This window comes from Nanorana parkeri, unplaced genomic scaffold (genome assembly GCF_000935625.1).
Source record: "Nanorana parkeri isolate BGI_ZX_2015 unplaced genomic scaffold, ASM93562v1 scaffold1811, whole genome shotgun sequence".
Taxonomy (NCBI): Eukaryota; Metazoa; Chordata; class Amphibia; order Anura; family Dicroglossidae; genus Nanorana; species Nanorana parkeri.
In genome coordinates this window covers 44,524-71,749 of record NW_017308079.1, presented here as the reverse complement: position 1 = coordinate 71,749, position 27,226 = coordinate 44,524, and the positions used below count along the sequence as shown (strand labels likewise).

Sequence of the window (27,226 nt, the reverse complement as noted above, 5' to 3'; positions counted from 1 at the left end):
GGGCTCGGTTCGGGGCCGCTTTCCGGGCCGGCCGTGGGTAGGGAGAAGCGGGAACAGGACCGAGCGAGCCCGGGTGGCGTTCCACAGAGCTGGGGCCCCGAAGGAGGAGCATGCAAAGCCTCGGATACCCGGCATACACCGCAACACCAAGCGCCTGGCGGGGGCCTGTGCCCTGGATACACACAGCGCTCAGGTGGGCGGAGGAGGATGAGGGGACCGGGGGGTGGTGGAGGAGTGATGAAGGGGCCCCTAACACAACATCACCTGCTGTGGGGAGCGGGGCGGGGTCACGTGACAGATCCCAGCGGCCCGCGCTGACCACTTCTTATCTGTATTATTGTGTCACTGGACACATTGTATCATCATCATCCCCACCAACAGAGTATACACATTGTAATATCATCCTCATCCCCACCACCAGCAGAGTATACACATTTTATCATCCTCATCACCATCCCCACCAACAGAGTATACACATTGTATCATCATCATCCCCAACAATGGAGTATACACAATGTCACTGGATACATTGCATCATCATCATCCCCACCAGAGTATACACATTGTATCCTCCTAATCACCGAAGTATACAAAATATTGTGTCGTATACATTGTATCATCATCACCAAAGTATACACATTGGCATTGAGATCTTTATCACTTTGCTGGGTACACTGTATCATCATCATCAATAACCTGTACATTTGTATGTCCTCATTATGATCACCATCACGCTGTATATACAAATCATTAGGCTCTCAATCACAATTCTGGCTACATTGTATCATCATATTCACCTTATGTCATCATCGTGCTCTCCATCACTGGGCTAGGTATCTCTACCACCTTTATGCAGATTGTGCCGCCACAGTGCTGAGGGAAATGTATCAAAACTGGTTTAGACCAAATCTGGAGTAGTTGCCCGTGGCAACCAATCAGCTTCTCTCTTCAGTTTGTTCAGGTAAGATTTAAAAATAAAAAGAGAGAAGCCGATTGGTTGCCGTGGGCAACTGCTCCAAATTTTGTCTGCTCCGGTTTTGATAAGTTCCCCTTATTGTGTCTTTTATCTGCTCATACACGATATTATGTCATCACGGTGCTGGGTACATTTGTATCATCATCACCAACATATACACATTGTTATTGTGTCATCCTCGGCATCCCCATCACAGTGCCGGGTATCTATAGCACCTTATGCAGAGTGCGTCACCACAGTGCTGGTTACATTGTATCTTCTCTAATGTGTACATATTGTCACCAAATAGAACCGGGTACACTGGAACATCACCAGAATATACACATTATTGTATTATTGGGGGACATGTGCTGTATACAGTGTATCCTAACCAATCTATACAAATGATATCATCACAACTAGAGAACTGAATACACAGTAGCATCTCCGGCATATGTACATTGTGTCGCCACAGTTCAGGGGATAACCCTAACTAGTGTTATTACTATTAACTTATTGGTATTATTTATTATTAGAGGCGCAACGAAATAGAAATGTAAAAACCGAAATAAAAAAATTGTCAGACCGAAACCGAAAATGTTCTTATTTAATTTTTTTTCCAATTTTTTTTAATATTTTATTTTTTATAAACTTTTTATTTTTGTAATCATTTTTTTTAAATTAAATATTTTTATTTTTTACTTTTAGGGGCTCCGGGGAATCATTGGGGGGATCTAAACAGACTCCTGATATTTCCCTTTTAAAATAGAAAAAGGGATTGGGGACACAGAGTCCTCATAGACACCAAGTCCTCAATCTCTTTTTCTTCAGCCTCTGTTATCAATGAACAGGAATCTTCTATACTGAGTGTTCCTGTTCATTGATAACATGAGGACAGAGTATGGTTACTATATCCACAATCATGAATGAACAGGAAGTGATGTAGGAGGTGATGTAGATCACTTCCTATTCATTCATAATTGAGGATATAGTAACCGTACTCTGTCCTCAATTATGTACAAACACTCGGCGATCACATGACTGCTTGTACCCGCTCTCCTCTCTGACACGCTGTCACAGGAAGCTGAGCGAGCGGTGCAGGGAGGAGAGCCCAGCCTCCTGTGACAGCGCTGGCTGTCTCCGCCCCCACACCGCTCTGCCGGACTGTAATAGGCGGCTGAGCGGTGTGGGAGGAGAGACGCTCTCCTCTCGCAGCTCTCGGCCGGCTGTCACTTTCTCTCCTCCCTGCCGGGACATAGAGCAACGGGGAGGAAAGAAACCTGGGATGCGCCCTTGTATCGGCAGGAAAATGGCACTTTCGGCATTTAGCCAAAAGTGCCATTTTCGGGCCGATATATCGGCGCATCCCTAATTATTATTATTATATTATTATTATGGTGGTGCGGCTGGGCACATTGTATCATGGCCACCACCACAGTACTGGATGTATTGTATTATTAATGCCGGGCTGGAGGAATCCCTGGAGCCAGGTAGCCAGACATTTTGGTTGTTGTCAATGGGGCTGCTAAAAACAAATCCGTCTGACTCCCGGATTGGACGGACTGGCTTCAGAGTTCCATATTAAGTTGTCCGCGCCAGCGTTAAAATAAACGTGTTACTCTTATTCTGCACCAACCGAGCTGTATACATTGTATCATCACCCCGATCAAAGATGGAAATAAATTGTGTCACCACCCAGTGTATACACATCGATGTGTCAGGTCATTGTTGTCTCATACCTTGTATCCTCCATTACAGGGGTGGATACATTATATCAGTATACACGGCATTGTATCATAATAGAGCCGCACACATTGAGAGCAATTGATCTAAACTGGAGCAGAGTCTGGAGTTGTTGTCCATGGCAACCAATCAACTTCTATCTTTCCTTTTAAAAGCTTAGCTGAACAAACTGAAAGAGAGAATCTGATTGGTTGCCATGGGCAACTGCTCCCGGATTGTCTCTGCTCTCCCGGATTGTCTCTGCTCTCCCGGATTGTCTCTGCTCTCCCGGATTGTCTCTGCTCTCCCGGATTGTCCTTGCTCTCCCGGATTGTCTCTGCTCTCCCAGATTGTCTCTGCTCTCCCAGATTGTCTCTGCTCTCCCAGATTGTCTCTGCTCCGGTTTTGTTAGATTCCCCTCATTGTATTGTATCATCAGCATGGTCCCCGAATATGTTTTATCCCATTACAGATGTATACAGACAGTTGTGGTGTTCATGGCAGCGGTTTTCATGTTGTGATTTTAGTGAGGGGATCTGATTGGGCGGCTCTTTGATTTATCACTGCGGTGTGTTCTGTGAGTTTTGATTGGAACGTTCTGAGTCAAATAGAATAGCAGCAGACCGGATCCCTGTTTATACAATATTCATGTTCCTTCCCAGTCATGAATCGTTGTGGTTTATTTTTTTGTTTTAATTTAATGTTGTTGTTATTATTATTTGTTTTTTTTTATTGTTGGTATGTTTATAGTGGCGACAATTTTACTTGACGCTTTACATCGTGCACGTTCACTTCATACTTTGATTATAACTTTCCGGCCCTCCTGTTCTATTTATCACTTCAAATGACTCTTCTGCTTGACAGCCGGTGTCCTGTCCTACCTGATATATTTAAAGTGACACTAAACTCGGGAATGAAATCTCAAAAATACATTCGAGTCACTTCACTCTGAACAACAATGTATCTTATTTGTGTATCACTCAGCTGGAGATCCTCCAATCATCTCTGACTTGTCCTTCCTTCTGGAGGGGGGCTACTTTTGTTCCCCATGGTCCCTGTGTGTGTTGTAATGTAGTCACCGCTCCAAGCTTCCTCCCGGGATGGACTACAATCTCAATACAAATGAGTAAACTAAACATGAGATTGTAGTCCATCCCGGGAGCGGGCTTGGAGTGGTGACTACTTTACAACACACCGAGGGACCATGGGGACCAAAAGCAGCCCCCCTCCAGAAGGAAGGACAGTGTCAGAGATGATTGGAGGATCTACAGCCGAGTGATACACAAATAAGATACATTGTTGTTTAGAGTTAATGTACTCAAATAGATTTTTAAGGTTTAAAGTAGAACTATGGGGTCAGGGCTTTTCCGCATAGTTCACCTAGGGGTCACGGGAGGACATAAACTAGCGTCCTCACGTGACCCATAGCACGGTATATAGGGAGCTACAGCTCGCAGTATACTGAGATGCCGCAGCTGGGACGGATCCCGACATTACTGTCTGGATCCACCCAGCTTCGTGAGTGACAGCTGGCTCTGCCTATCTAGAGGCAGAGCCAGCTGTACCCGCCCCCTCCCCCGTCCGTTCTGCCAGTCAGCACTGGAGGATCGGAGTGGGGAAAGGGGGGGAATCCCTGCAGAGAGCCGTAAGTGACAGTCACGGCTCTCTGCAGGGACAGGATCGAGAAGTGAGCAAACGCCGGTATGTGTTCGCTCACTTCCCGATCTATTGAGCCGACCTGTGACAGTCTCATTGTCACGCGTCGGCTCAGATTATGAGGCTGAAAATCACCCGCCTCATAATTTTCCTTTTAACTCCGGAGTTTAGTGTCACTTTCTGAATGCGTGTAACAGTATTGAATAATGTCTGTAAAGGTTCTCGCTCATCCAGGTCACGGGTGTATCTGTAAAAAATAAGTCAAGGCAACTGGATTTGCTGGATTTTTCTTGAAGACGTTTCACTGGTCGTCCGAGCAGCTTTCTCATTTCAGTCATTCATTCTGAATCGAGAAAGCTGGTCGGGTGACCAGTGAAACGTCTTCAAGAAAAATCCAGTTGCCTTGACTTATTTTTTTTACAGATATAGTATTGAATAACACAACTCTGTAGTCGGTGCATTTCAAGTCATTGTTTCTTTTAGTTCTAGAGACCCGTGAGATGGATTGGAAGCCCTGTTGATGTCTTTGTGCCCCGTAGAGATGATTTCCCTTTGCTTCCTGTCCCAGAGACACAACAGGAAGTGAGGAAATATCTCCAAAGGGGAGAAAAGTCTCTTAGGCAGTTGTCCCCATTGGGAAGATATCTCCTCCTGTTCCAGCAACAACTGACATTTTGGGTTTCCCATCAATTTCTGCCCGGGGCAACGAATGTTGAGGGTGTTGTGGGGGACGTTTTGAATCATGTTTGAGGGCTTGTTCACACCACATGCAGACCAGATCCGCATGAGTCTCTGCACACGCAGTGCGGTGTGGTATACCGCGTTTTTGATGCGTTCCGGGCTAATAGGAGCAGAAATGTAATTCTTGGCATGTGCGGAGGAGAGTTTGGCTACCCAATAAAACGCAATAAATGGCTATTTTTTTGTTTGGTTTATACATAACCTGCGTAAAGCTCTCATAAAATCAGCCTCTGATGCCTCAAATATGATTTAAGTCCACTTACAGATTATTTCTATAACTCGGCTATCAAAATGTTCACTTAAAAGCCGAAGTTTAGTTTGCTTATTATACAAAAAAAAAACTTTTTTCCTTTGCATTAAATGCCTTTTTTTTAATATATGGTGATGTCATCACTGTATGTAAAATGTCATCACTGTATGTAAAATGTCATCACTAAGTCCGTGCTTTTCTATGCAATGCAGGCAGATCATGGCTGGTGGGAGGAGCCAGCAGGGTGCTGTGATGTACAGCACCCTGCTGGCCCCTCCCACCCATCAGCCATGATCTGTCGCCACTGCATAGAAAAGTGCCTCAATACTCCTTAAGAGCCCTCAGCCTTAATTCGAGCAGTGGGCTGGCCCTTGGGAGGAGCTATGCAAATATCAAAATGCCTTGCTGGCCGGTGGGAGGGGCCAGCAGAGTGCTGTACATAGCTTCCTGAAAACATCACGGCATTCTGCGTCAGTACTCCTCAAGAGCCCTCCGCTCTGATGCAAGCAGTGGGAGGGGTTTTGCATATATCAGAATGCCTTGATGGGTGGCTGTCGTTCTGGAGAAGGGGGGCGTTCCTATGCTGTATTTGCAAGCAGACCGCCCCCGTGTGATGCTGAGCCTCCATGATTGAAAGAACTAAAATCCATTTAATGAAGGGGGGGAGGGGGAGCCCAGAGAGTTAGGCTGGAGAAGAAAGAGCTAGATGATACTGGATGTCCTCCAGCCAGGAAATGGGGCGGGCTCTATCTGACTTGCTGCAGCTTCTAATGCACATTGTGAGAAGCTTGCAGTGTGCAGTGACATCAGAGGAGAGGAGCCGGTACAACTGTGCAGGACTGGACGGGAGGACGGAGGTCAGATAGAAGACTCAAGGGAAGGCCGGAGGTCAGATAGAAGACTGGAGGGGAGGGCGGAGGTCAGATAGAAGACTGGAGGGGAGGGCGGAGGTCAGATAGAAGACTGAAGGGGAGGCCGGAGGTGAGATTTTCTTGATGGGCTCCCTATAAATCATAGTTCCCTATCTGTGCTTCTTGTCCTTAGAATGTTGGGGTGTAAATACAATTGGTTGCATTGTTAGTACTCGGCGAGCAGCTGACTCATTGGTTGTTGTTATAGGATAGGTGTGGCATTTGATTAATTATATCTGTCCCTCTGTCTCAGGTATAAATATAAAGGTTGGTCCATCCGGAGCTCGCATATCATTAGTTGTTGGGTGCCGGAGGGTTAAACCAGATTTTTTTTTTTGTATGTTAAATATTTTTGGGGGGCTCCAGCGGTGGCGTCTCTGCTCCCCAGGTCCAAGATCTGCACCCCGGCTGTGGCCATTGCGAGGGGCTCATTGTCTTTGTGCTGGAATTATAGTTTTCTTTATGTGATGAGGAAAGTAGACTTGCGTGGGGGATGCATCCGAGTACCCGGAGTCGCGGACTATCGAGTCCTATAGCGGAGGTCATACCGGGAGAAATTAATTACAATCGGAAAATGGATTTTTAAATGACTCGTCTAAACGAGAACCGTCGGGGGAGGGGTTAGAACTAGGGATGCACCTATACTCGTATTACTGGTCCAAATGCTTCAATACTTCCGAATCCGGAACTCCCCGTCACAGGGAGATCTCCCTCTGACCAGCAGTGCCGTGGGAGCATGGAGCCGGCTTCCTTTCCAATCAGGAAGCCAGGCGGTGGGTTATGATTGGCCCGATTGGCTAGGAAGCCAGCTTCACGTGTTGCTAAGCAGCCTGGCTTCCTAACCGAGGAGGCGGGTCATTACATGCCGCCCGTCTTCCTGACTGGTTAGAAATCCAGGCTGCCTATCAACAAGTGAAGTTGGCTTCCTAGCCAATCAGGGAGGCGGGTCATTACACGCCGCCCGTCTTCCTGACTGGTTAGAAATCCAGGCTGCCTATCAACAAGTGAAGTTGGCTTCCTAGCCAATCAGGAAGCCAAGAGGCACGTAATGATCCGCCTCCCGTCTTCCTGATTGGTTAGGAACCCAGGCTGCTTTGCAACACGTGAAACCGGCTTCACGTGTTGGAGGAAGGTCATGACGTGCCTCCCGGCTTCCTGATTGGCTAGGAAGCCAGCTTCACTTGTTGCTTCCCAGCCTGGCTTCCTGACCAATCAGAAAGCCAGACGGCACCTCATGACTCGCTGATTGCTCAGGAAGCCTCGGCAAGTGAAGCCGGTGTTTCGCTAGAACACCGGCTTCACAGACAAACAGAAAGCCGGGTGACGGGTCATGATCTGCCGCCCGACTGTCTGATAATCGGGGCACAATGCACCAGTACTTGGCATCGGCAAGTACCAGAAAAAAAAATATCGGTACTCATACATGATACCGAAAAACATGTATCTGTGCGTCCCCAGTTAGTTTTTTGTTTTGCTCACTCTATCCCTTTTGGGAGATTTCGCTAAACTTCCTGTCCGATAGCAACAGGAAGCGAGAGGGAATCCCTCCAAAGAGAGGGAAATCCCCGGTGGTCACCAGAATTGGTGTCCCCATTGGAAGATCTCCCATCTTTTCCTATTGGCGTTTCCTTTTGCGCGCAGTGATGACATTCACCGGGACACGCAGGGAGGGTGAATCTCCCTAAGCTAAGCTTCCCCTACACAAGTCTTCGGCAGCGTATGGAGTCGTGCGGCAGAGAAGGAAGTTCTCGTCTTGTGTCTCCTCTGCTGTTCTTGTCATTTGCGGGAAGCTTGTAAGTTGCTTATATATTATTAACTCGGATTATAGAGCCGGCCCGGCTGGTTGTCGGGAGATCAGGAAAATCCCCGCCTGGTGACGTGCGAAGGGGAACTCTGCCTGCTGGCCTTGTGATGAGTGATGGATGGACAAGGGGTTCTTGTACTCCCCTTAGGGGCTCCGCTGGTATTTTTTTAAGGAGAGATGCACGTGGTTAAACTTTGCTGACCCAAAGAGCTTGCGCTTTAATCATTGCAGGGCCGGACAAATCCCAGAAGCCGGGTCACCAATGCTCCGTACAAAGCACATCTGGTGTCCAACTCTGATGGTTGTCAATGGATTGGGCAGTGGGCGGGGCTTCTGTTTTATTTTGGAGGGGCTTCTTGTGGTGCAGAGGAAAGGGTTCTGAAGAATAATAAAGATTACATGCTAGGTCGGCAGAATTTGTTACCCAGTGCTGTGTGGTCTTTCTAAATTCGGATATAAATAGAACGGATTGTTTGGGTGGGCCCCGTGTGCTACCTATCTGTGGGGAAATCTTAAAGCTGAACTCCGGACACAAAAACTTTCATCTAAATATTCCTCAATGGCCACAAAGGATATAAATCCGCTGTGTGCGCCAAATGCCTTTTTGAACCTAGATGCGGTCTTATAAAAGTGATGTCGGGGGGAAGACAGGAGGCTGCCAGCAGACCACTACAGGAGGGGCGCAGACTAGACCAGTCACCCTGCAACAGGAGAGAGAGCAGCAGTGACTGGCCCTTATTACAGGAGGGGGCGGAGACAAGACCAGTCACCCTGCACCAGGAGAGAGAGCAGCAGTGACTGGCCCTTATTACAGGAGGGCGGAGACAAGACCAGTCACCCTGCACCAGGAGAGAGAGCATCAGTGACTGGTCTCATCTCCGCCCACTCCTGTAATAAGGACCAGTCACCCTGCACAAGGAGAGACAACAGCAGTTAGTGGTCTTTATTACAGGAGGGGGCGGAGACAAGACCGGTCACCCTGCACAAGGAGAGAGGGCAGCAGTGAGCGGTCTTTATCACGGGAGGGGGCGGAGACAAGACCAGCCAACCTGCACAAGGAGAGAGGGCAGCAGTGAGCGGTCTTTATTACAGGAGGGGGCGGAGACTAGACCTGTCACCCTGCACAAGGAGAGAGGACAGCACAGTGAGCAGTCTTTATTACAGGAAGCTCCAAGTCTCACACTGGGTTACTGCACAGATCTGGAAGAATACACATGATTATTGTCTTTAGCAAATGTTTGTTTAACCTGGAGCTTAATCCTCCTGTCCCATCGCACTCCTGAACCGGACAAAAACCCAAATCCAACTGGGTGGGTGCGGTGGTGACAACGGATGCCTCCGTGAAATGTAGATAGATGAAAGTAGTCACTCGGGACAGTGACTACTTTCATCTGTTTAACCTGCAGTTCAGCTTTAAATACATTTAGATGGCACCGGCTGTGATCAGCTTAACACATCCTGCGGTCCCTCATAGGTTTGCTTTACATAACATATGGACTGGGATTCTCCAGCTTTACAACGCTTTGTTTCTATAGGAGGATGTAGCGAGAATCTTTAAGAGATTACAAATATTTACATAGGGAAGGCACAAACTAGAACAGTCACAAACAATGTAGAAAGCCATAACATGGCGTATGCAAGGCGCACACTACAACATGAGAGGAACATATAACACGCAGCACACACAACAGATACAAATTAGAAATAATAATATAAACATGTAACATGCATCTCGCAGAAAAGGTGACTGAATAGATTTATCAGGGGGGGTGGGGGGGGGGGCTGTTGGTTGTGATATAAGCAATGTACAAGAATTCCTTTTGGGAAACCACAAGGATAAGCCACTCTCTATTTTGTCCCATGTGACTCGTCCCAAGAGCTGGCCATTGAACTGACGCGCCTGCTTTTCTTTTCTTTTTTTCCCCTGCAGGAAGAGGTTGTGGAATTAAAAGAAGAAAAATCCGAAAGCGCTCCGCTCCGCCTGGCTTTGAGATCGAATAAAGGTGAAGCACTTTGTTTCTATCCTCTCGGTCAAGAAAATGCAGATTTCCTGCCTGGCGCAGCATGAGAGTGTAGAGAGAAAAAGGGACCGAGCTAACAAATGTGTCAAAGTGTCTCTCAGTATGTTCTGTGTCATTGCTCTGATGGGCCTGGAGTCTGCTCACGCTATATTGTGAGTCGCCCCTCCTTCCTTAAAGGAGAACTACGGGGTCAGGGCTTTTCCACATAGTTCTCCTAAGGGTAACGGGAGGACGCAAACTAGTGTCCTCCCGTCACCCAAAGTTCAGTATACCGCGAGCTACAGCTCGCGGTATACTGAGATGCCGGGACGGATCCCGATAGTACTGTCTGGATCCGCCCAGCTGCGTGATTGACAGCTGGCTCTGCCTATCCACAGGCAGAGCCAGCTGTGCCCGCCCCCGTCCATTCCGCCAGTCAGCGCTGGAGGATCGGAGCGGGGAGGAATCCCTGTCACTCACGGCTCTGCAGGGATAGATCGAGAAGTGAGCGAGCGACGGTATGTGTTCACTCACTTCCCGATCTACTGAGCCGACGTGTGACAGTCTCATTGTCACAGGTCGGCTCAGATTATGTGGCTTAGTGAAAATCGCTCGCCTCATAGTTCTCCTTTTAAAGTGACACTAGACCCAGGAGTTAAATCTAAAAATGAATTAAAGTCCCTGAACTCTGAACAACAATGTATGTTATTTGTGTATCACTCGGCTGTAGATCCTCCAATCATCTCTGAATTGGTTCTGACACTGTCCTTCCTTCTGGAGGGGGGGGGGCTACTTTTTTTCCCCATGGTCCCCGTGTGTGTCGTAAAGTAGTCACCGCTCCAAGCTCGCTCCCGGGATGGACTACAAGCTCAATACAAATCAGTAAACTAAACGTGAGATTTTAGTCCATCCCCGGGAGGGAGCTTGGAGCGGTGACTACTTTACGACACACACGGGGACCATGGGGAACAGACGTAGCCCCCCGTTCGCCGGCCCGTATAAGCGATCTGGCGGCAGCTGCGTCGCCAGAATCGCTTCTACTGTAGAGCCGACAGTCGGCTTTACAAGTTTAAACAGGAGTCTGTTGAAATGGCCCCGTTGCCAGTGACGTACGGTCATGAAGGGGTTGAGGAATTTGGTAATATTTTTGTACATCACAATAGTCAGGAAGGGGCATTATTGAAGATCGGATGCTAATTGTTCAATCTTCACCCCACTAATGTTATCAGCGTAACGTTTAATAGTTGGAGGTATGCACATAAATGCATTCTTTAAAATGTTCTTCTTGTTTTGTGCTTAGGTCCGAATTCATCTCCGACCTCTTCTGCGGTTTTCCCCTTTAAAGAAGAGAGCCCGCCCATGTCAAACGCGAAGCAAGCGAGCCCTACTGCAGCCACTGTTAAGGAAGAGTGCGCGGCGCTGCCTAAATCTATGCATGGCTTCACCCCCGACAAGATTGTTCGAGTTCACCTCACCCAACTGGACCCTTCATTGTATGGCATCAATACGTCATTTTTACTTACTCCAAAAGAGTCTGTGGTAGCCTCCCGCAACCACCTCACTCTCCCCTCCAATCCCGTCAAGGAACAGACCCGCTCTACTATTACTTCAAGGAGAAATAAACGTCGGAAGGGGAAAGGCAAGAGATTAACGTATAGGAAAGCTCCCGTGAGGCGTCAGCCCAAAGTAGCAGAATCTGTGGTTTTCTGCCAGGATGTCTCCTCAAGGGACAGTCCGGTTGCTCTTGTTGAAGAGAGCCCCGCCGATGAAGATACCAGAGTCCATATAGCAAGTTATGAAAGCGAAGCTTCCAAGGTAGCCCAAGCCAACATAGCTCTTGAAGGCTCTTCTAAACCTTCCACTTCTGATGCCGACCAACCAACTGGACCGAGTTCTCCTTCTTCTCGAGCCGACGGAAAGGTTGAAGAACAAGCCACCACGATGGAAGTTGAACAAGAGAAGTCTTGTCTTCCTCTTAAGAGAAAGGGGCGACGAGATAGACAGGTTCGGAAAGTGAAATGGAAGCTGAGAGCAGAACCCAGGCAAGAGAGTGAAGAAGAACCCAGGGGCAAGGAAAGCGAGAATCTTGAAGCTGATATTGGTCAGGAGAAGGTTGAAGATGAAAGAATACCGGCCAATGTAGAACCTTTACCAGACAATGGAGAGTCTTCTGAACCAAGACCAGAGCCGGTGCCTGTAAAGGAAGAAACTCCTGAGAAGACTTTAGAAGATGGTCCAGATTTGACCCCATTACCTGTTGAAGGACACCAGCAAGGAGATAACTTTGAGAACAGTTCATTAGTGGAGATGCCTTCGGAAGAGGTGAAAGTAATCGACCCCTTGCAGCCAGCAGAACCTCTACCGGAAACGACAGTCTCTGCTTCGATTCAGGGAACGGCACCAATAAGCGAGCCCATCGATCCGGTGGATACCGCCTCGTCCGTGTCTGACCAGCAGCCTCCACCAAAACAGTTTGGCCCTCTAAGGAAGAGCAAGAAAGCCAAACGGACTTGTTCTCTGCAAACGGACCGCACAGCTGCTCAGAAGCTTATAGCCAAGGTGAAGGAAGCCCAGAGCAAAGCCCAGTCACAACTCCCAGCTCAGCCTTCCAAAGCGGTTTGCCCCGAGACCACCGAGTCGGTCAAGCCCTCTGTGAATGCACGTCCTTCCCGCGTGATTAAAATTCCTCGAAGGTTAATTGAAGAAGACCTGCCAAATGTCACCGACGCGCAGGTCAAGAGGGGCCTGTCGGAGCCAGTCGGTATTTTGGCCGAGCTGGAGAAGCAGGTCCTTTCCGACGCGCCTGCTGATCCGTGTTTTAGTCTTTTTAATGAAGATGATCACCTCAACATGCTACCTCCAGCATCTCCTCGAACGGACTCCACGCTGACGTCCTCCACGCCTTCCTCTGCGGCTTCCTCGCCCTCTCTTCCGCCCGCTCCAGCTCCCTCTGCACCTTCTGAAAGTTTGCGCAAGAACATCCTGCGAGCACCGACGTTCCGCTGGAACTCCTTTAATATTTCTGCTCCAGAAGCGCAAGAAACTGCAAGTTCTTCTCAGCCTCCTAAACACCTGTCCTCACCCGAACCTTCGGAGCATCCTGTGAAATCCAGCACCCTTAAGACACCCTCACCTTCCCATCTCCCTTCTGACCCACCTCCCAAGCCCGAGTCCAAGCGCTCTCCACTCCTTCGTGCGCCGCAGTTCACCCCCAGCGAAGCGCACTTGAAAATCTACCAGTCTGTCTCCCTTCAGGACAACGAGGCCAATAAGGCTTCCGCTGTTACAACAGGTAGGAAACACCTGTCCGACCATAGTTCAGCCACGGTGGCCGGCGCTTCACCAGATCTCTCGCCGGGCACTTCCGCTAAAGAGTCACCAACTGTAGGAAGAAGGGCAAACCATTTGGCGTTACCTCTGTTTGCTGACACTGTTTCTGGAGGCTTGCAGGCTCCTCACACATCTCAAATCTCCAATCAAACTGTAAAGCTTCCTGAGCCAGTCCAGTCCCTAAACTTGAAGTCGGAGCGCGGATTACGACCAAATGAGGCGGATGCTTCCGTGAAACCTCTCAAAATGGAGGCCATGACTTTGTGCCCCGGAGAAGTTGCATTGAAGTCCCAGTTCCAGTCTCAGTCCATGAGCTCGCAGGGCGTCCTGACTTTCCCTCCTACTGAACTCTCCCTTTCCGGCACAGACAAGAAAGTCATCAACCTCTTGGAGAAGGCCAAGATACAGCTGTTTAAGATTGACAAGCAGAAGAGTGCTGATCAGGTAAGAGCTATAGGAGGTCTAGTGTGTATTTATAGTGAGCGTACATCTTTTATTCTTGTTTCTCCATATTTAGTCCCCTTAAAAATGCTGCAAGTACAGAAAAATACCTGGAAATCCGGCAAACTCTGAACTTCCTGTTTGAACTGACAACACAGTGCTTTTGCTGCACCGAAAAGCCAAGCAGTGTTGTCGGCACTGCCTAGTTCTGCTTTGTTGGGCTACAGAACACCTCCTTCTCCATGACAAGAGGGGTGGATGTTCTGTAGGCCACAAACGAACTGTGCAGGGCTAAAAAAAAACCTAGGGATGCACCGTTAACGTTTTTCGGTATCGAGTGGCGATATTTTTATCTCGGTCCTCGCCGATACCGGAAGTCCCATTTTAAGGAAGCCAGGCGGCCTGTAATGACTTCCTGATTAGCAGGGAAGCTGTCTCCATGCTCCCTCGTCACCAGGTGACAAGGAAGCATGGAGCCAGTTTTCTGGCCAACCAGGAAGCCAGGGAACGAGACGAGTCATTACACGGCCCCGGCTTCCTGATGGGCCGCGAAGCCGCCTTCATGCTCCCCTGTCACCAGGTGGCCAATCAGAAAGCCGGGGGGGAAATGACTGATTGTCCTGCTTCCTGATTGTCCGGCTTCCCGACCAATCAGGAAGCTAGGTGGCGAGTTGTTACACGCTGCCCGGCTTCCTGATGGGCCGGGAAGCCGCCTCCATGCTCCCCTGTCACCAGGTGGCCAATCAGAAAGTTGGGGGGGGAAGGTAATGACTCGCCGTCCGGCTTCCTACTTGGCCAGCTTCCCGACCAATCAGGAAGCTAGGCGGCGAGTCGTTACACGCTGCCCGGCTTCCTGATGGGCCGGGAAGCTGGCTCCATGCTCCCTCGTCACAAGTGAGGGAGCATGGAGCCAGCTTCCTGGCCCATCAGGAAGCCAGGCAGCGTGTAATGACTCGCTGCCCGGCTTCCTGATAGCGGAAGCTCAGGTATCGGAGCATTTGGATGAGTATTGGCACAGATACTAGTATCGGTATCGGTGCATCCTTACTAAAAACACTGCTTGGGACTCCAGAGCAAAGGATAAATGTGAGGCTTTTTTTTTTTTTTAATGCTGTATATCGGGTGCACTTTAAATCAATGTATATCTTTTTCAGGGTGCTAATTCTTCAAAAGACCCAGCTGGGACCCAACAAGAAAATGGCCCCAAATCTCCGACCATGCAGGTAATACTCAGTTTAGGCAGCACGGGGAGCCTGGCTCAGACGGTGTGATGCTGATCTTTAACGTTTTCTTTTTCTCGTCAGGGGCAGGATTCCCCAGTGCAAGGGCCGCGGATTAAACACGTGTGCCGCCATCCTGCTGTCGCTTTAGGGAAGCCACGCGCTATGATTCCGGAGGACATCCCCAGGCTGAGTGCCCTGCCGCTGTGCGAGAGAGAGGCCGTGGTGCCAGCAGCAGCCGCAGCTGCAGAAGAAGCTCCTGAAGAAGGTGAGAAAACCCGATAAGTACTCTGTTTTACAATTTAGCATCCTCCTTCGGACCTGGCTTGGAAGATTTGCTCTCTAAAAGTGTCCGTTGGATCTGTAGCTGGTACCTCCATGTGGCTACAACAGTCTTCTGTATATTCCTGGGGGAACCATAAGACCCAGGACGCTCTGTTTGTGAATAATCCAAATTCACCATTTTAATTATTTTATTTTTTTCCTGCATTTTCAGAGTCGTCGGCCTCAGAGCCAGAGCCCACCACGGTCACCCGGCAGAAACCTGTCAGGCAGTCGTCGGCACCACCTCCCCGCCGGCCTCGACCAACATCCAGGGTGAGGCTGCGGATGGCCAGATGCGGCAAGTGCAAAGGCTGCAACGTGATGGAGGACTGCGGCCGATGCGTAAACTGCAAGGACAAGACAAAGTTTGGCGGTCCCAACACGAAGAAACAATGTTGCGTGTAAGTTGTTTTCCTACAAAGAGGTGAACTTTTACAGTTTGAGATCTTTTGCACCAGTTGTGCCTTTCTGCAAATCACAAGAGGCTTGTCTGGGCAAAATACCATGTTTTGTCTTAAAGGAGAAGTATAGGGTCAGTGTTTTTCCCCATAGTTCTTCTTAGGGTAGCGTCCTCCCGTTACCCTAAGCTCAGTATACTGCGAGCTACAGCTCGCGGTATACTGAGACGCCGGAACGGATCCCGACGTAGATGTCGAGATCCGCCCAGCTGCGTGACTGACAGCTGGCTCTGCCTATCTAGAGGCAGAGCCAGCTTGCCCCGCCCCCCCCCCCGTCTGTTCCGCCAGTCAGCGCTGGCGGATGGGAGGGGGGAATCCAGCCCTCCCCCTGTCACGGCAGAGAGCCGTGACAGTTTCGAGAGGTGAGCGAACCTGGTATGTGTTCGCTCACCTCCCGATCTACTGAGCCGACCTGTGACAGTCTCATTGTCACAGGTCGGCTAGAACTATGAGGTGAGTGTAAATCACTCATCTCATAGTTCTCCTTTAAATACCTTTTTATATCTGTCAGAAATGCAGTGAGCTCCTTCCTTTTTTGAGCTGTCTATAGTGTCTCTGCTGCGCTGAAATCTCAAGCAGTGTTGTCAGCCCTGCCTAGTTTGCCCTCAGCTGAACTAAACAATACCCCTATGTTAGAGAATTGGAGGAATTTGTCCTATAATAAAAATGCCGTGCACATTCTGGAGGGCTAATATGATGCAACAATGTAAACAGAAAGTGCCTCTGTTGAATGCAGTAAGCAATGTACCTTTCAATTAAGTTATTGAAAAGAAAAAAAAAAATGCTGCTGCGCCTTTAGTTGGGCCTGGTGCAGACCTACGCCATCTGGGATTGCGTGGTCCTGCACAATGCAGGCAGCGATGGCCGCACGGCTCCATTGATTTCAATGGGATGACATCTGCGCGTCAATCTCAGGAAAAAAAAAGTGCAAGTACCTTTTCTCTCCCGTTCATTGAAGGACACAGGGCAACAGATCGTAGATCCTGTACGGTAGATCTACGATCTATTGCCCTGTGTCCTTCAATGAACGTAGAGAAAAGGACTTTAAGGTGAGTACAAAAATCCAAATTTTTTTTTTTCTGCGATACACGACGCGCGGCTGTTTTAGCGATCGTGTTTTCAGAAGCACGGGCGGAATCCCGCGCGATCCGCCCGGCGCGAATGGGGTGCCATTGGAAAATCGGTGCACACCTAGGCGACTCCTGACCGTGCGGAATCGTGCACGATTGCCGCGCAGTGAGGTGTCGCTTAGGTGTGCACCGGCCCTTATAGTACAGTGAGTGAGCACTGTCACCCTAGGACAGGAAGTAAGTTACTTGTAGGGTCACCAGGTGAAAATAAAGGGGTAAAAAGACACCCCTTGTAACTTGTATGGTGACCCTTTTGGGTGAGTTGAGGAAAGGGATGGTGATAAATTCTGGACTCTAGAATATGCTTTTTTTAAACATTTTTATTTAACCCCTGCATTCATTTTTTTTCCCTTCAGATACCGGAGATGTGAGCGGATAGAAGCCCGCAGACAGCAGAGGATAGCGCAGAAAGGTGAGTCTCTGTCTCTCACTTAGAGTATATGAAATCGATGTATAGTCACTCGCACTCCAATTTCATACCAAGCCAATTCCTTTAAAGGAGAACTATGACATGAGTGATTTCCACTCACCTCATAGTTCTAAGCCGACCTGTGACAATGAGACTGTTACAGGTCGGCTCAGTAGATCGGGAGGTGAGCGAACACATACCGGGTTCCCTCACCTCTCGATCCTGTCGCGGCTCTCTGCCATGACGGGGAGGGGCTGGATTCCCCGCTCCGATCCGCCAGCGCTGACTGGCGGAACGGACGGGGGAGGGGGCGGGTACAGCTGGCTCTGCCTCTAGATAGGCAGAGCCAGCTGTCACTCACGCAGCTGGGCGGATCCCGTCATCTAAGTCGGGATCCGCTCCAGGTGCGGCGTCTCAGTATACCGCGAGCTGTAGCTCGCGGTATACTGAGCCTAGGGTGACGGGAGGACGCTAGTTTGTGTCCTCCCGTTACCCCCAACGAGAACTATGGGGAAAAACACTGACCCCATAGTTCTCCTTTAATGACTATAGTAGTGTCCGAATCATAGCGACGTTTTGGAACCAAGTGGTTCCTTCTTCACCAATGCACCAACATGCACCAATAGAGCTTCCCATCTGATTCCTACAATTCAACCCCAACCACGTCTAGACCTATCATACTTGACTGTCAGCTGAACGCACAGACACCCTCATATAGGTTGCTTCCCATCCAGCCAACAGATTTACGGGCACCATCAGTTACAGCGGCAGACTTCGGCTTCAGACGAGTTTTTAGTGTTGCTATAAAAGTTATGGTTCCACCTGTGCATCACATACCTGCTAGGCTGTAACTTAAGCCATTTCCTTAGGGATGTTCAGCTACCAGTGCCGATACTTGCCATTTTCATGAGAACTCCCAGGGTTGCAGCTGGGACCGGGCTCTGGCGCTCCCCCACTGTCCTGAAATCATTAGTCTGTATTGTTTTAGAAAAACTGTCACATGACAATAAACAAAAATGTATCAGTACCCGTATCTGTGAGGACTTGAGCAAGTACCAGTGCTTCTACTTACAAACATGGTATCGGTGCATTATATGTGTGTGTGTGTGTGTGTGTTATATATATATATAATAAACAGATATGTACAAATCCCAGGAGCTCCGTGTGCTCCTTACAAATGACAGCCGCCTCCTAACTTTTTAATTTTTCTCTAGTCTAGTCTTGGAGCTCGAAAAGTATTTGTACCGAGTACGGTTCTTGGTATCGGCGCATCCCTAATTAACATGATTTCCTATTCTCTAATCCCACCCACAGGCCGAAAGCCAATCCGACACCTCCCGACGCGAGAGAGCAGCTCCGAATCGGACGACTTTTTTGCCGAGGTCTGCCGAAACGACGACACGGAAGCTTCCGAGCGACTAGAACCCGGCGTTCCGTCCCAGCGCAAATCTACCCGCCGCTGTGTGAGGCAACGCCCATGCTACGACCTCTTCCCCGACTCCGAGGATTCTGACTTCGATCCGAGTCCGAGCGCCCCCCGCAGGAAACAGCGGCGAGAGTCCGGTAAGAGTTGTAGACTTTCATTACCTTTTACGGTCCGGCGTCTCCATGCGTGATGTTTTATTTTTTTTTAATTTTTTTTTAAAGTCCGGAGATCTCCCTAGCCTGTTTGCTGTTTCTGATCTGTACGTATAGTTCTTTAGCGACGTGTTTTCTAGGGGGAGAAAAAAATCTGTTTCTTGTCATGTCACAGATTTACTTCCTCAGGACTCGGAGGAGCAGAATAAGCCACGCAGAGTACCCCAGCAGCCCGTGATCCTCCGCGCCAGGTCTGGCCAGGAGCAGGTGAGTCTACTGTAGCCAGCTAGTCTGCAGCTTCTGTCCCACGTCCACAAGTCCTGTCTTTTTCACAGTCTCCTCTCTCTCTCCCGTTCCGAAGGACTCAACCTTGAATGGCACATCAACCAAAATCAAATCTTCCGACGGAACCCACCGTCTACGCGTCGATTTCAAGGTATGATGTATAGATTTATTTTTCTGTACAGCAGGATTTGAAGAGGATGGGAATGTTGACACTGTCACTTTAGCCATTAAAAGGGGTAGTGCCCCTCTTCCCTGTTCTAACCAAACCCACTCTCCTCGATCCGACAACCGCTGTTCCAATCCTTACTGTCCTGGCCTTGCTTGTGCATTCCCTTATAGACTTCAGCGTGACTGTCTCTGATTGTCTCTGGCCTTGGGACACGGCCCCATGGTGCACTAATGTGCAAGCACAGCCAGGGCGGTGATTTACACTGATAGATGTAATCGGGGGAACTGCAGTTGTCTGATTTGAAGGGGGTATGCATCTGAGGAGGAGGGTGGGCTTGATTAAGTCGGGGAAAGGGGGCAAAAAAGGATGCATTTATTTTCAACTGCACTTATCCTTAAAGGCCCCCCTTTCCACTCACTGATGCACCCCCCTGATTCTCCTTCTTCCATTGCATCCTCCAAAGGAGGTGACGTCGCCTCCTCTTACAGCCAGCAGTGGTTAGGTTTCAGTGCTTGGGCCTTAGCACTGCACACGCTCCCCCACACCCAGATCCAATCCAACATTTTGGGATGGAGAGGAGCAGTAGGGGATTGCTGGAGAGGTGTGTTATTGGGTGGAATGGGGTTGGAGTGCCATAAATGTGCAGAGACTGTCTCTTTAAACCAGATGTAAAACCTTTGTTTAATGTTTTTGTGCACTTACTCTTTCTGTGTCTTTCAGGAGGACTGCGACCTGCAGAACGTGTGGATGATGGGGGGGCTCAGTATCTTGACGTCTTTCCCCGTAACACCGACTCACGTGTGCCTGCTCTGCGCCAGCCGCGGACATCATCAGGTAAAGCAGCATTCCCTTGATGTGGTGGGGTTTCTGTCTGACTTTCTGCAAACTCATTCTGTCTGTCTCTCTCGCTCTCTAGTTCTTGTACTGTCAGGTGTGCTGCGAGCCCTTCCACACGTTCTGTTTGGAGGAGTCCGAGAGGCCTTTGCCTGAGCAGGAGGACAGCTGGTGCTGCCAGCGCTGCAAGTTCTGCAACGTCTGCGGACACAAGGGGAAAGCCAAAAAGGTAACCAGCATCTGTTATAACACTGAAACCCTTTCTGCTTCCTCAAAAATGGACATTGAGTCCATTGAGGAGATTTTTCAGGTGTCCCATAGGGTTAGTTGTTGCTATGCAGACCTGCGCCTGTTTCTAGAGACTATTGTGATGAATAAGAGTAGAGCAGTTTCTACATGAAAACCTTTAAAGTCCAACTACTGCCAAAGCTTGATAGAACGTCATAACTTGCCATCTTTGGTCCTTATTGGGGAGAACGCCACTGTCTGTGCAAGTGACACCAGGGAGGAAGACTCGAAGCGGTAAAAAAAAACCCACTCCTAATAATTGTGCTTTTGTTGTTCTCCATTCATATATGAGAGCGATCCCATCACTTCCTGTCTTTGCCACACCTTGCCAGAATAGGAAGTGAGAGGAAGTCTGCTCAAAGAGGACAACGGCAATAAAGACTTGGCATAGGTTCTAACACCTCCAGGAACTAAATTAAAGGGTTTCTAAACCCTCCGTTTTTTTTGCCTATATCTACTGCTAGCAAGCAGCCAGGACTTACCTCGTTATCGCTGCTCGCTCCCGCGCCGAGAATCAGGAAGTGATCGTACGGCCGCAAAGGATCTTGGGGCGGGCGCATGCGCAGTTCCGATTCTCGCCAGGGATACGAGCAGAGAAGCAAGGTAAGTCTATGGACGCGTGCACCCGCCTGCAGACACCGCTGGATCGGAGGGACAGAGCAGTCAGCGCTGGATCGGAGTGACGTCACACCGCTGGAGGGACACATGAAAACATGGGGAAAGAAGAGGAAGATCAGAATAAGAGACATCATTTGAGGTAAGTGCTGACATTTACATGGGGGGAGGGGAAACATTTTTTGGCTTTAATGTCACTTTAAGAAAACCAAAATTAATGAAATGAAACGATACTGTAGTAAGTGAAACTGTGCAAGCCAGACTTAAAGCCGCAAAACCTTCCACGGATGTCAGGATCACATGGAACCCATCCTCATCCCAAACACACAAACTGAAAGTGAAGGAAGGCGCACTATAGCCTAATCTTTTCTTTTCAGTAAACTTTATTTAAAACATAAACACCATCAAACAGATCCTATTTTTCAATGCCTTAAACCCCTCCCAGTTTGAAAGGGTTTGGAGAAGGAGTACGGTCTGGTTGAGGGTGTTTGTGATACATAGTTCCCTATGGGATGAAGGTTATTGGGGGGGGGGGGGAAGCTTTGTCGATGGTGCAGCTTCTTTCACGTTCGCCTAATTTGATGGACAATTCATGCAAATTACAGACCAGACCTTCTACTCTGCATCCTACAGCCACAGGGCAATGCCCACAAAACCTGCCCACTGCTGGTCCAGCAGCAAAGAGCATCTGAGGGATGCGATATAGGGCACCTCACAGATTCTCTTCTCCCTGCAGCTGGAGCTAGATAAAGTGCTAGCAGAGAAATGATAACGTCACAACAAGTAAATGTACAGATTTCTCGGATTTGTATTTACCTAAACTTTTTGGGATTTTTTTTATTACAGGGGGGGGTAGACTTTAGATCAAAAATTAGGTCTCTCCTGGAAGGCTGGGTGAACTACTTGGACTTCTCTCTCTGTTGTATGAATCATTCTCTTTTATTTCCTGTATTGCAGCCTCTGCTGGAGTGCGAACTTTGCCAGACAAACTATCACATTTATTGCCTCGGACCAAATTATCCCGTTAAGGTGCCACGCAGTGGGAAAGGCTGGGTGAGTAGGAAGGGCGGACAGACCCATTTTGCTAACCGATTTACTGGTTTGCCCATGTATGCTAAATTGGCGTGCTCATACTTATCCTGTGTTTTTTTATTTTCAGTTGTGTTCCTCCTGCGTTCGCTGTAAAAGCTGCGGCGCCAGTCCCGCAGTGGACGCTGACCTTGAGCTGACGGAAGGGGGAAACCTATGTACAGCTTGCTCCACCCTATACAATAAAGGTGAGCTTTATGTTCTATACAATATTCTCTTTACCTTACTGCACGTGTTTCACACTCCTAAGCACCCCCTTCTCTTCCGGGCAGGGAGCTTCTGTCCCATCTGCAGTCGCTGCTATGAGGAGAACGACTACGACAGCAAGATGATCCAGTGCGCCAAGTGCGATAAGTGGGTGCACTCAAAGTGCGAGGGGCTCTCTGGTGAGTGCATGGCCTGGAACATTAGGAATCTAATGGGTTGTTACGCGGCTCTGTTGGGTGTAGTGCGGAACAAAACAAACCACACAGACCTTTGGGGGGATGTCGGTCAGACCTCAAAGCGCACAGAAATTAAATGGAGGCCGTCAGAGGTACTTGCAGGTGCTGCAACATTTACACTGTTTTCAGGGCAGCTTGCTGTACCTGACAATATTTTAAGTTGTCTATATTGACATTTACAGCTCAGAGGGGACCTGTACTGGGAAAGCTGTGCCCAAAAAGATGAAAGGCTTGTTTACAGTGTTGTCTCTTAACTCCCTACAGCTTATCTTTCCAGAATTCTCCTCCAGGGCAGTGGACTGGGATAATGGCTGTGCCCACCTGGAGGAAACTCAAGACTAGAGAGTTTAAAAGGGATCCCAGTAGCCTGTGACCTCAGTTTTTGTACAGTTGCTTGTTAGCCCCCCCCCCCCCACCCGTTTCAATTTTAGAGGTCCTAGATCCCCTCTTCTGCAGCTTAGGTCTAGAAAGGCAGGCCTGTGGGTGAGTGGTCCGGGGGAGGCTGTCTGGTTGGGGTCACATATGCCATACTCTCCCTTCCCTATTGTGACTCCTTACCTATATGGCAAGGTCCTCCTGATCACTCACAGAAAGAAAAGTCCGGCCGTACAATGCAAACTGCTGAAGAATTTATTGTAGCACACAGGTAGATATCGTCCTACCATGGGTCCTCGTCACTCTTAACATAGACGTCTCTACAATTAAAGTGACAAAGTATTTTTTTTTTTCCTCCCCCCAATGTTAGTGTCAGGACTTACCTTTAAATCATGCCTCCTAATCCGATCATCTTCTTTCCTGTAGTTTTTAGCTTTCCCTCCAGCGCTGCTGCGGGACTCCGATCCAGCGCTGACTCCTCTGACCTCCTCTTCGCTCATGTCCCACGGTGTCTGTGCGGATGCACGCTGCTCTGTATACTTGTCTCTCCTCGTCTTCCGGCCGAACTGCGCATGCGCCGCCCCAAGTTTTTGCATATATTTACTGCTTGCTAGCAGTAGATGCATGCAAAAAAAAGTGAGGGTTTAATAACCCTTTAAACAATTAGGAAACATGGAGTAGCTCTACCCACTTGTATCCAATCCCGCTGCTGGAACCTCTGTGCCTGGTAAAGGTTCCGCCAGAGCTTCCACTTGGCTATAGGTAAAAACTGGCATCCGTCCATCCAGTACTTAATTTGTAAGATGGCATGAAAGCAACAAACAAATGCTTACACGTTTCAACCCCCAAACTGGGCCTCAGTCGTAGCAAATGATTAGTCTCTATGATTCGGGCCATTATTAGGTGAAACATGTTAGAGTGAAGAGGATACATGGCAGGACGATGTGTACCTGTGTGCTACAATAAATTCTTTAGCAAAGTTGATGGTCTGCTGCTGGACTTTTTTTTTTTCTATAAGTGATTAGTTATGTTTGAGCAAGTTGGGCTCGGCTGCTGTTCACCCGCCATTCTCTCTAGCACTGCCGTGAAGGAGCGGTGATACTGGGTTATGGAAGTCAGGTCCTCCTGATGCTCCATGTGGCGTGGGCAGAGGTTGGTCAGTGAAGCAGGCACCATTTGGCCCCTGTTGGGTTCATACTACTTTAGGGTCTGGCTGTGGGTCTGGGACAGGTTATTCATGGTGTTGTGTCCAAGCACCCTACTTCTCAAACGAGCTTTTAACACTCCCCCACTGTTATGTTCTGGTTTCAGGGTGGCAGGTTGCAGCAGCCCTATCCCTCCCTTTGGTGGAGAGGAGCTCCGGCTCATTTTCCTTTTTGAAGGGAGCAAGAACGGTTGCGGTTTGTGTTCATGGTTTGTGCTCTAACTCTGTCCCTCTCTCTCTCTCTCTCTCTCTCTCTCTCTCTCTCTCTCTCCCCTCCTTTTTGCCTTCAGATGAGGGGTATGAGATCCTCTCCAACTTACCCGAGAGCGTGGTGTATACCTGCCCGCCGTGTTTGGGTGAGGGCGGCACCATATGGAGAGAGGCCATGCTCTCGGAACTGCACGCTGGTTTTCATGAAATTATACAAAGTCTTCTGAGCTCTGAACTTTCCTCGCCTCTCCGGCACTGTGCACAGGTAATCTTCATCAATCACGTGAGGGTTTGACATAACCCGGGTGCAAGAATTGCTTTTCTTTTACAATACATTTTTAGGGCAGGTTCACACTATTTTCCAGACCAGATCTGTTCCAGAAAATGGTGTGAACCTGCCCGCAGTTCCAGTGCATGCCAGACCAGACAAGATGAGACATGCAGTATTTTTCTGGTCTGGTCAGGAACGGACTGCGCTGGTGTGAACAGAGGCCAGAAAAAGCATAGGGATACATTAAAGCAGTGGTTCTCAACCTGTGTAACCTCAGGACCCACATTTGTCCTCGGTCATTAAGCCCCGACCCAAGTTGCACTACAATGTGAGGATACATGGCAGGACGATGTGTACCTGTGTGCTACAATAAATTCTTTAGCAAAGTTGATGGTCTGCTGCTGGACTTTTTTTTTTTCTATAAGTGATTAGTTATGTTTGAGCAAGTTGGGCTCGGCTGCTGTTCACCCGCCATTCTCTCTAGCACTGCCGTGAAGGAGCGGTGATACTGGGTTATGGAAGTCAGGTCCTCCTGATGCTCCATGTGGCGTGGGCAGAGGTTGGTCAGTGAAGCAGGCACCATTTGGCCCCTGTTGGGTTCATACTACTTTAGGGTCTGGCTGTGGGTCTGGGACAGGTTATTCATGGTGTTGTGTCCAAGCACCCTACTTCTCAAACGAGCTTTTAACACTCCCCCACTGTTATGTTCTGGTTTCAGGGTGGCAGGTTGCAGCAGCCCTATCCCTCCCTTTGGTGGAGAGGAGCTCCGGCTCATTTTCCTTTTTGAAGGGAGCAAGAACGGTTGCGGTTTGTGTTCATGGTTTGTGCTCTAACTCTGTCCCTCTCTCTCTCTCTCTCTCTCTCTCTCTCTCTCTCTCTCCCCTCCTTTTTGCCTTCAGATGAGGGGTATGAGATCCTCTCCAACTTACCCGAGAGCGTGGTGTATACCTGCCCGCCGTGTTTGGGTGAGGGCGGCACCATATGGAGAGAGGCCATGCTCTCGGAACTGCACGCTGGTTTTCATGAAATTATACAAAGTCTTCTGAGCTCTGAACTTTCCTCGCCTCTCCGGCACTGTGCACAGGTAATCTTCATCAATCACGTGAGGGTTTGACATAACCCGGGTGCAAGAATTGCTTTTCTTTTACAATACATTTTTAGGGCAGGTTCACACTATTTTCCAGACCAGATCTGTTCCAGAAAATGGTGTGAACCTGCCCGCAGTTCCAGTGCATGCCAGACCAGACAAGATGAGACATGCAGTATTTTTCTGGTCTGGTCAGGAACGGACTGCGCTGGTGTGAACAGAGGCCAGAAAAAGCATAGGGATACATTAAAGCAGTGGTTCTCAACCTGTGTAACCTCAGGACCCACATTTGTCCTCGGTCATTAAGCCCCGACCCAAGTTGCACTACAATGGAACGCACGGCAGTGTGGGCTGCTGTGATGGAGCTCCATCCGTATGTGCATTGCTTGTATTGTTCCCATGCGTGCCCTATAGAGGTCCAGGGAGCCAGAATGTGATGTCACTCCGGTTCAGGCACCTCTACAGGACATGGGAGCTATAAGCATTGCACGTATGGATGGATCTCCCTCGCAGCCATACCCCCAGCACACCCCACCTCAAGTTGACACTCGGCACTGGGCAGCATATTTTGAATGGCTGCTTGGTGTAAGAATGGACAGCGCTGCGCTAGGGGGAGGCTGAGGAGCCTCTAACCTAGAAAAGTGGAAGGCATGCGGCAACCCACTAAACATTGGGTCGCGACCCACCGGTTGAGAACCAAGGCATTAGAATACACAGTCTGGTCTGGAGATGATCTGGATGTGGTCTGAATGGGCCCTAGAGAGTTTCAAAGAGTGTACTAGAGCACAAGTCTGTTCATTTACAGGGATAAAAAGAGGAACGAGTAGAGTTGCTGATTCCGTGAAGCTGATGCTGGTGTGTCTTGGGTGGTTGCTTGTAGTGCTCTTGACCTGTGGTGGGTGTCAAACCTGAAAAGATCCTGATTGTACTTAGGGGTTAGGGGAGGGGGGTAGCTGACTCCAGTCATTCTGTTGCTTATCTGGCAATCAACACCTGGGGCATATAGTGCGTGATCCAAGGTGTCCTGATATTATGGAACTTGCTCATAGATTTCATGGAATTTAGGTTTTTCTTTAATGATATTTTCTGTTTAACCTGTTAGGGGTAGTCTATTTCTATGCTCTTTACTAGAGCATGGCTGCTGTGAAAACGAAGGTTATCAATATGAATTGTATAGAGTTACAAGTCTTCAGGTTTTCAATTTAGTAGAGCTTCCTAGGGCAGCCTTTCTCAACCAGGTTTGCCTCCTGGCTCCCTTGGGTACCTCCAAAAATATTTTAGTGAGATTGTTATGTAAAGGGGGGAAATGAAGACTGAGGTGAAGTGGGCTCCTGATGTAAAAGGGGAACTCTGATGTGAAAGTGGGAGGGGGTGTGGACTATGAAAGAGGGGCTTCTGATGTGACTGATGCAAAAGGTAACTCCGAG

General features: G+C 48.9%; 2 protein-coding genes across 2 annotated transcripts in view; one reads left to right on the top strand and one right to left on the bottom strand.

Moving 5' to 3' along the window:
- RBM42 (RNA binding motif protein 42) overlaps positions 1–11,610 on the bottom strand; it is a 31,813-nt gene extending 20,203 nt beyond the window's left edge. The window contains exons 1-2 of the mRNA XM_018571700.1: positions 11,597–11,610; positions 7,708–7,715 (exon numbers count right to left, since the gene is read on the bottom strand). The gene's annotated coding sequence lies outside the window, so the exon portion shown is untranslated. The remainder of the gene's footprint in view (positions 1–7,707; positions 7,716–11,596) is intronic.
- KMT2B (lysine methyltransferase 2B) overlaps positions 1–27,226 on the top strand; it is a 46,919-nt gene that overhangs the window by 843 nt on the left and 18,850 nt on the right. Inside the window, exons 2-15 of the mRNA XM_018571695.1 lie at positions 9,970–10,042; positions 11,340–13,813; positions 15,115–15,298; positions 15,527–15,755; positions 17,299–17,354; positions 18,666–18,914; positions 19,105–19,196; positions 19,291–19,365; positions 20,104–20,217; positions 20,300–20,446; positions 22,078–22,173; positions 22,280–22,397; positions 22,482–22,595; positions 24,522–24,706. Of these exons, the coding sequence (XP_018427197.1) occupies positions 9,970–10,042; positions 11,340–13,813; positions 15,115–15,298; positions 15,527–15,755; positions 17,299–17,354; positions 18,666–18,914; positions 19,105–19,196; positions 19,291–19,365; positions 20,104–20,217; positions 20,300–20,446; positions 22,078–22,173; positions 22,280–22,397; positions 22,482–22,595; positions 24,522–24,706 (4,206 nt within the window). The remainder of the gene's footprint in view (positions 1–9,969; positions 10,043–11,339; positions 13,814–15,114; positions 15,299–15,526; positions 15,756–17,298; positions 17,355–18,665; positions 18,915–19,104; positions 19,197–19,290; positions 19,366–20,103; positions 20,218–20,299; positions 20,447–22,077; positions 22,174–22,279; positions 22,398–22,481; positions 22,596–24,521; positions 24,707–27,226) is intronic.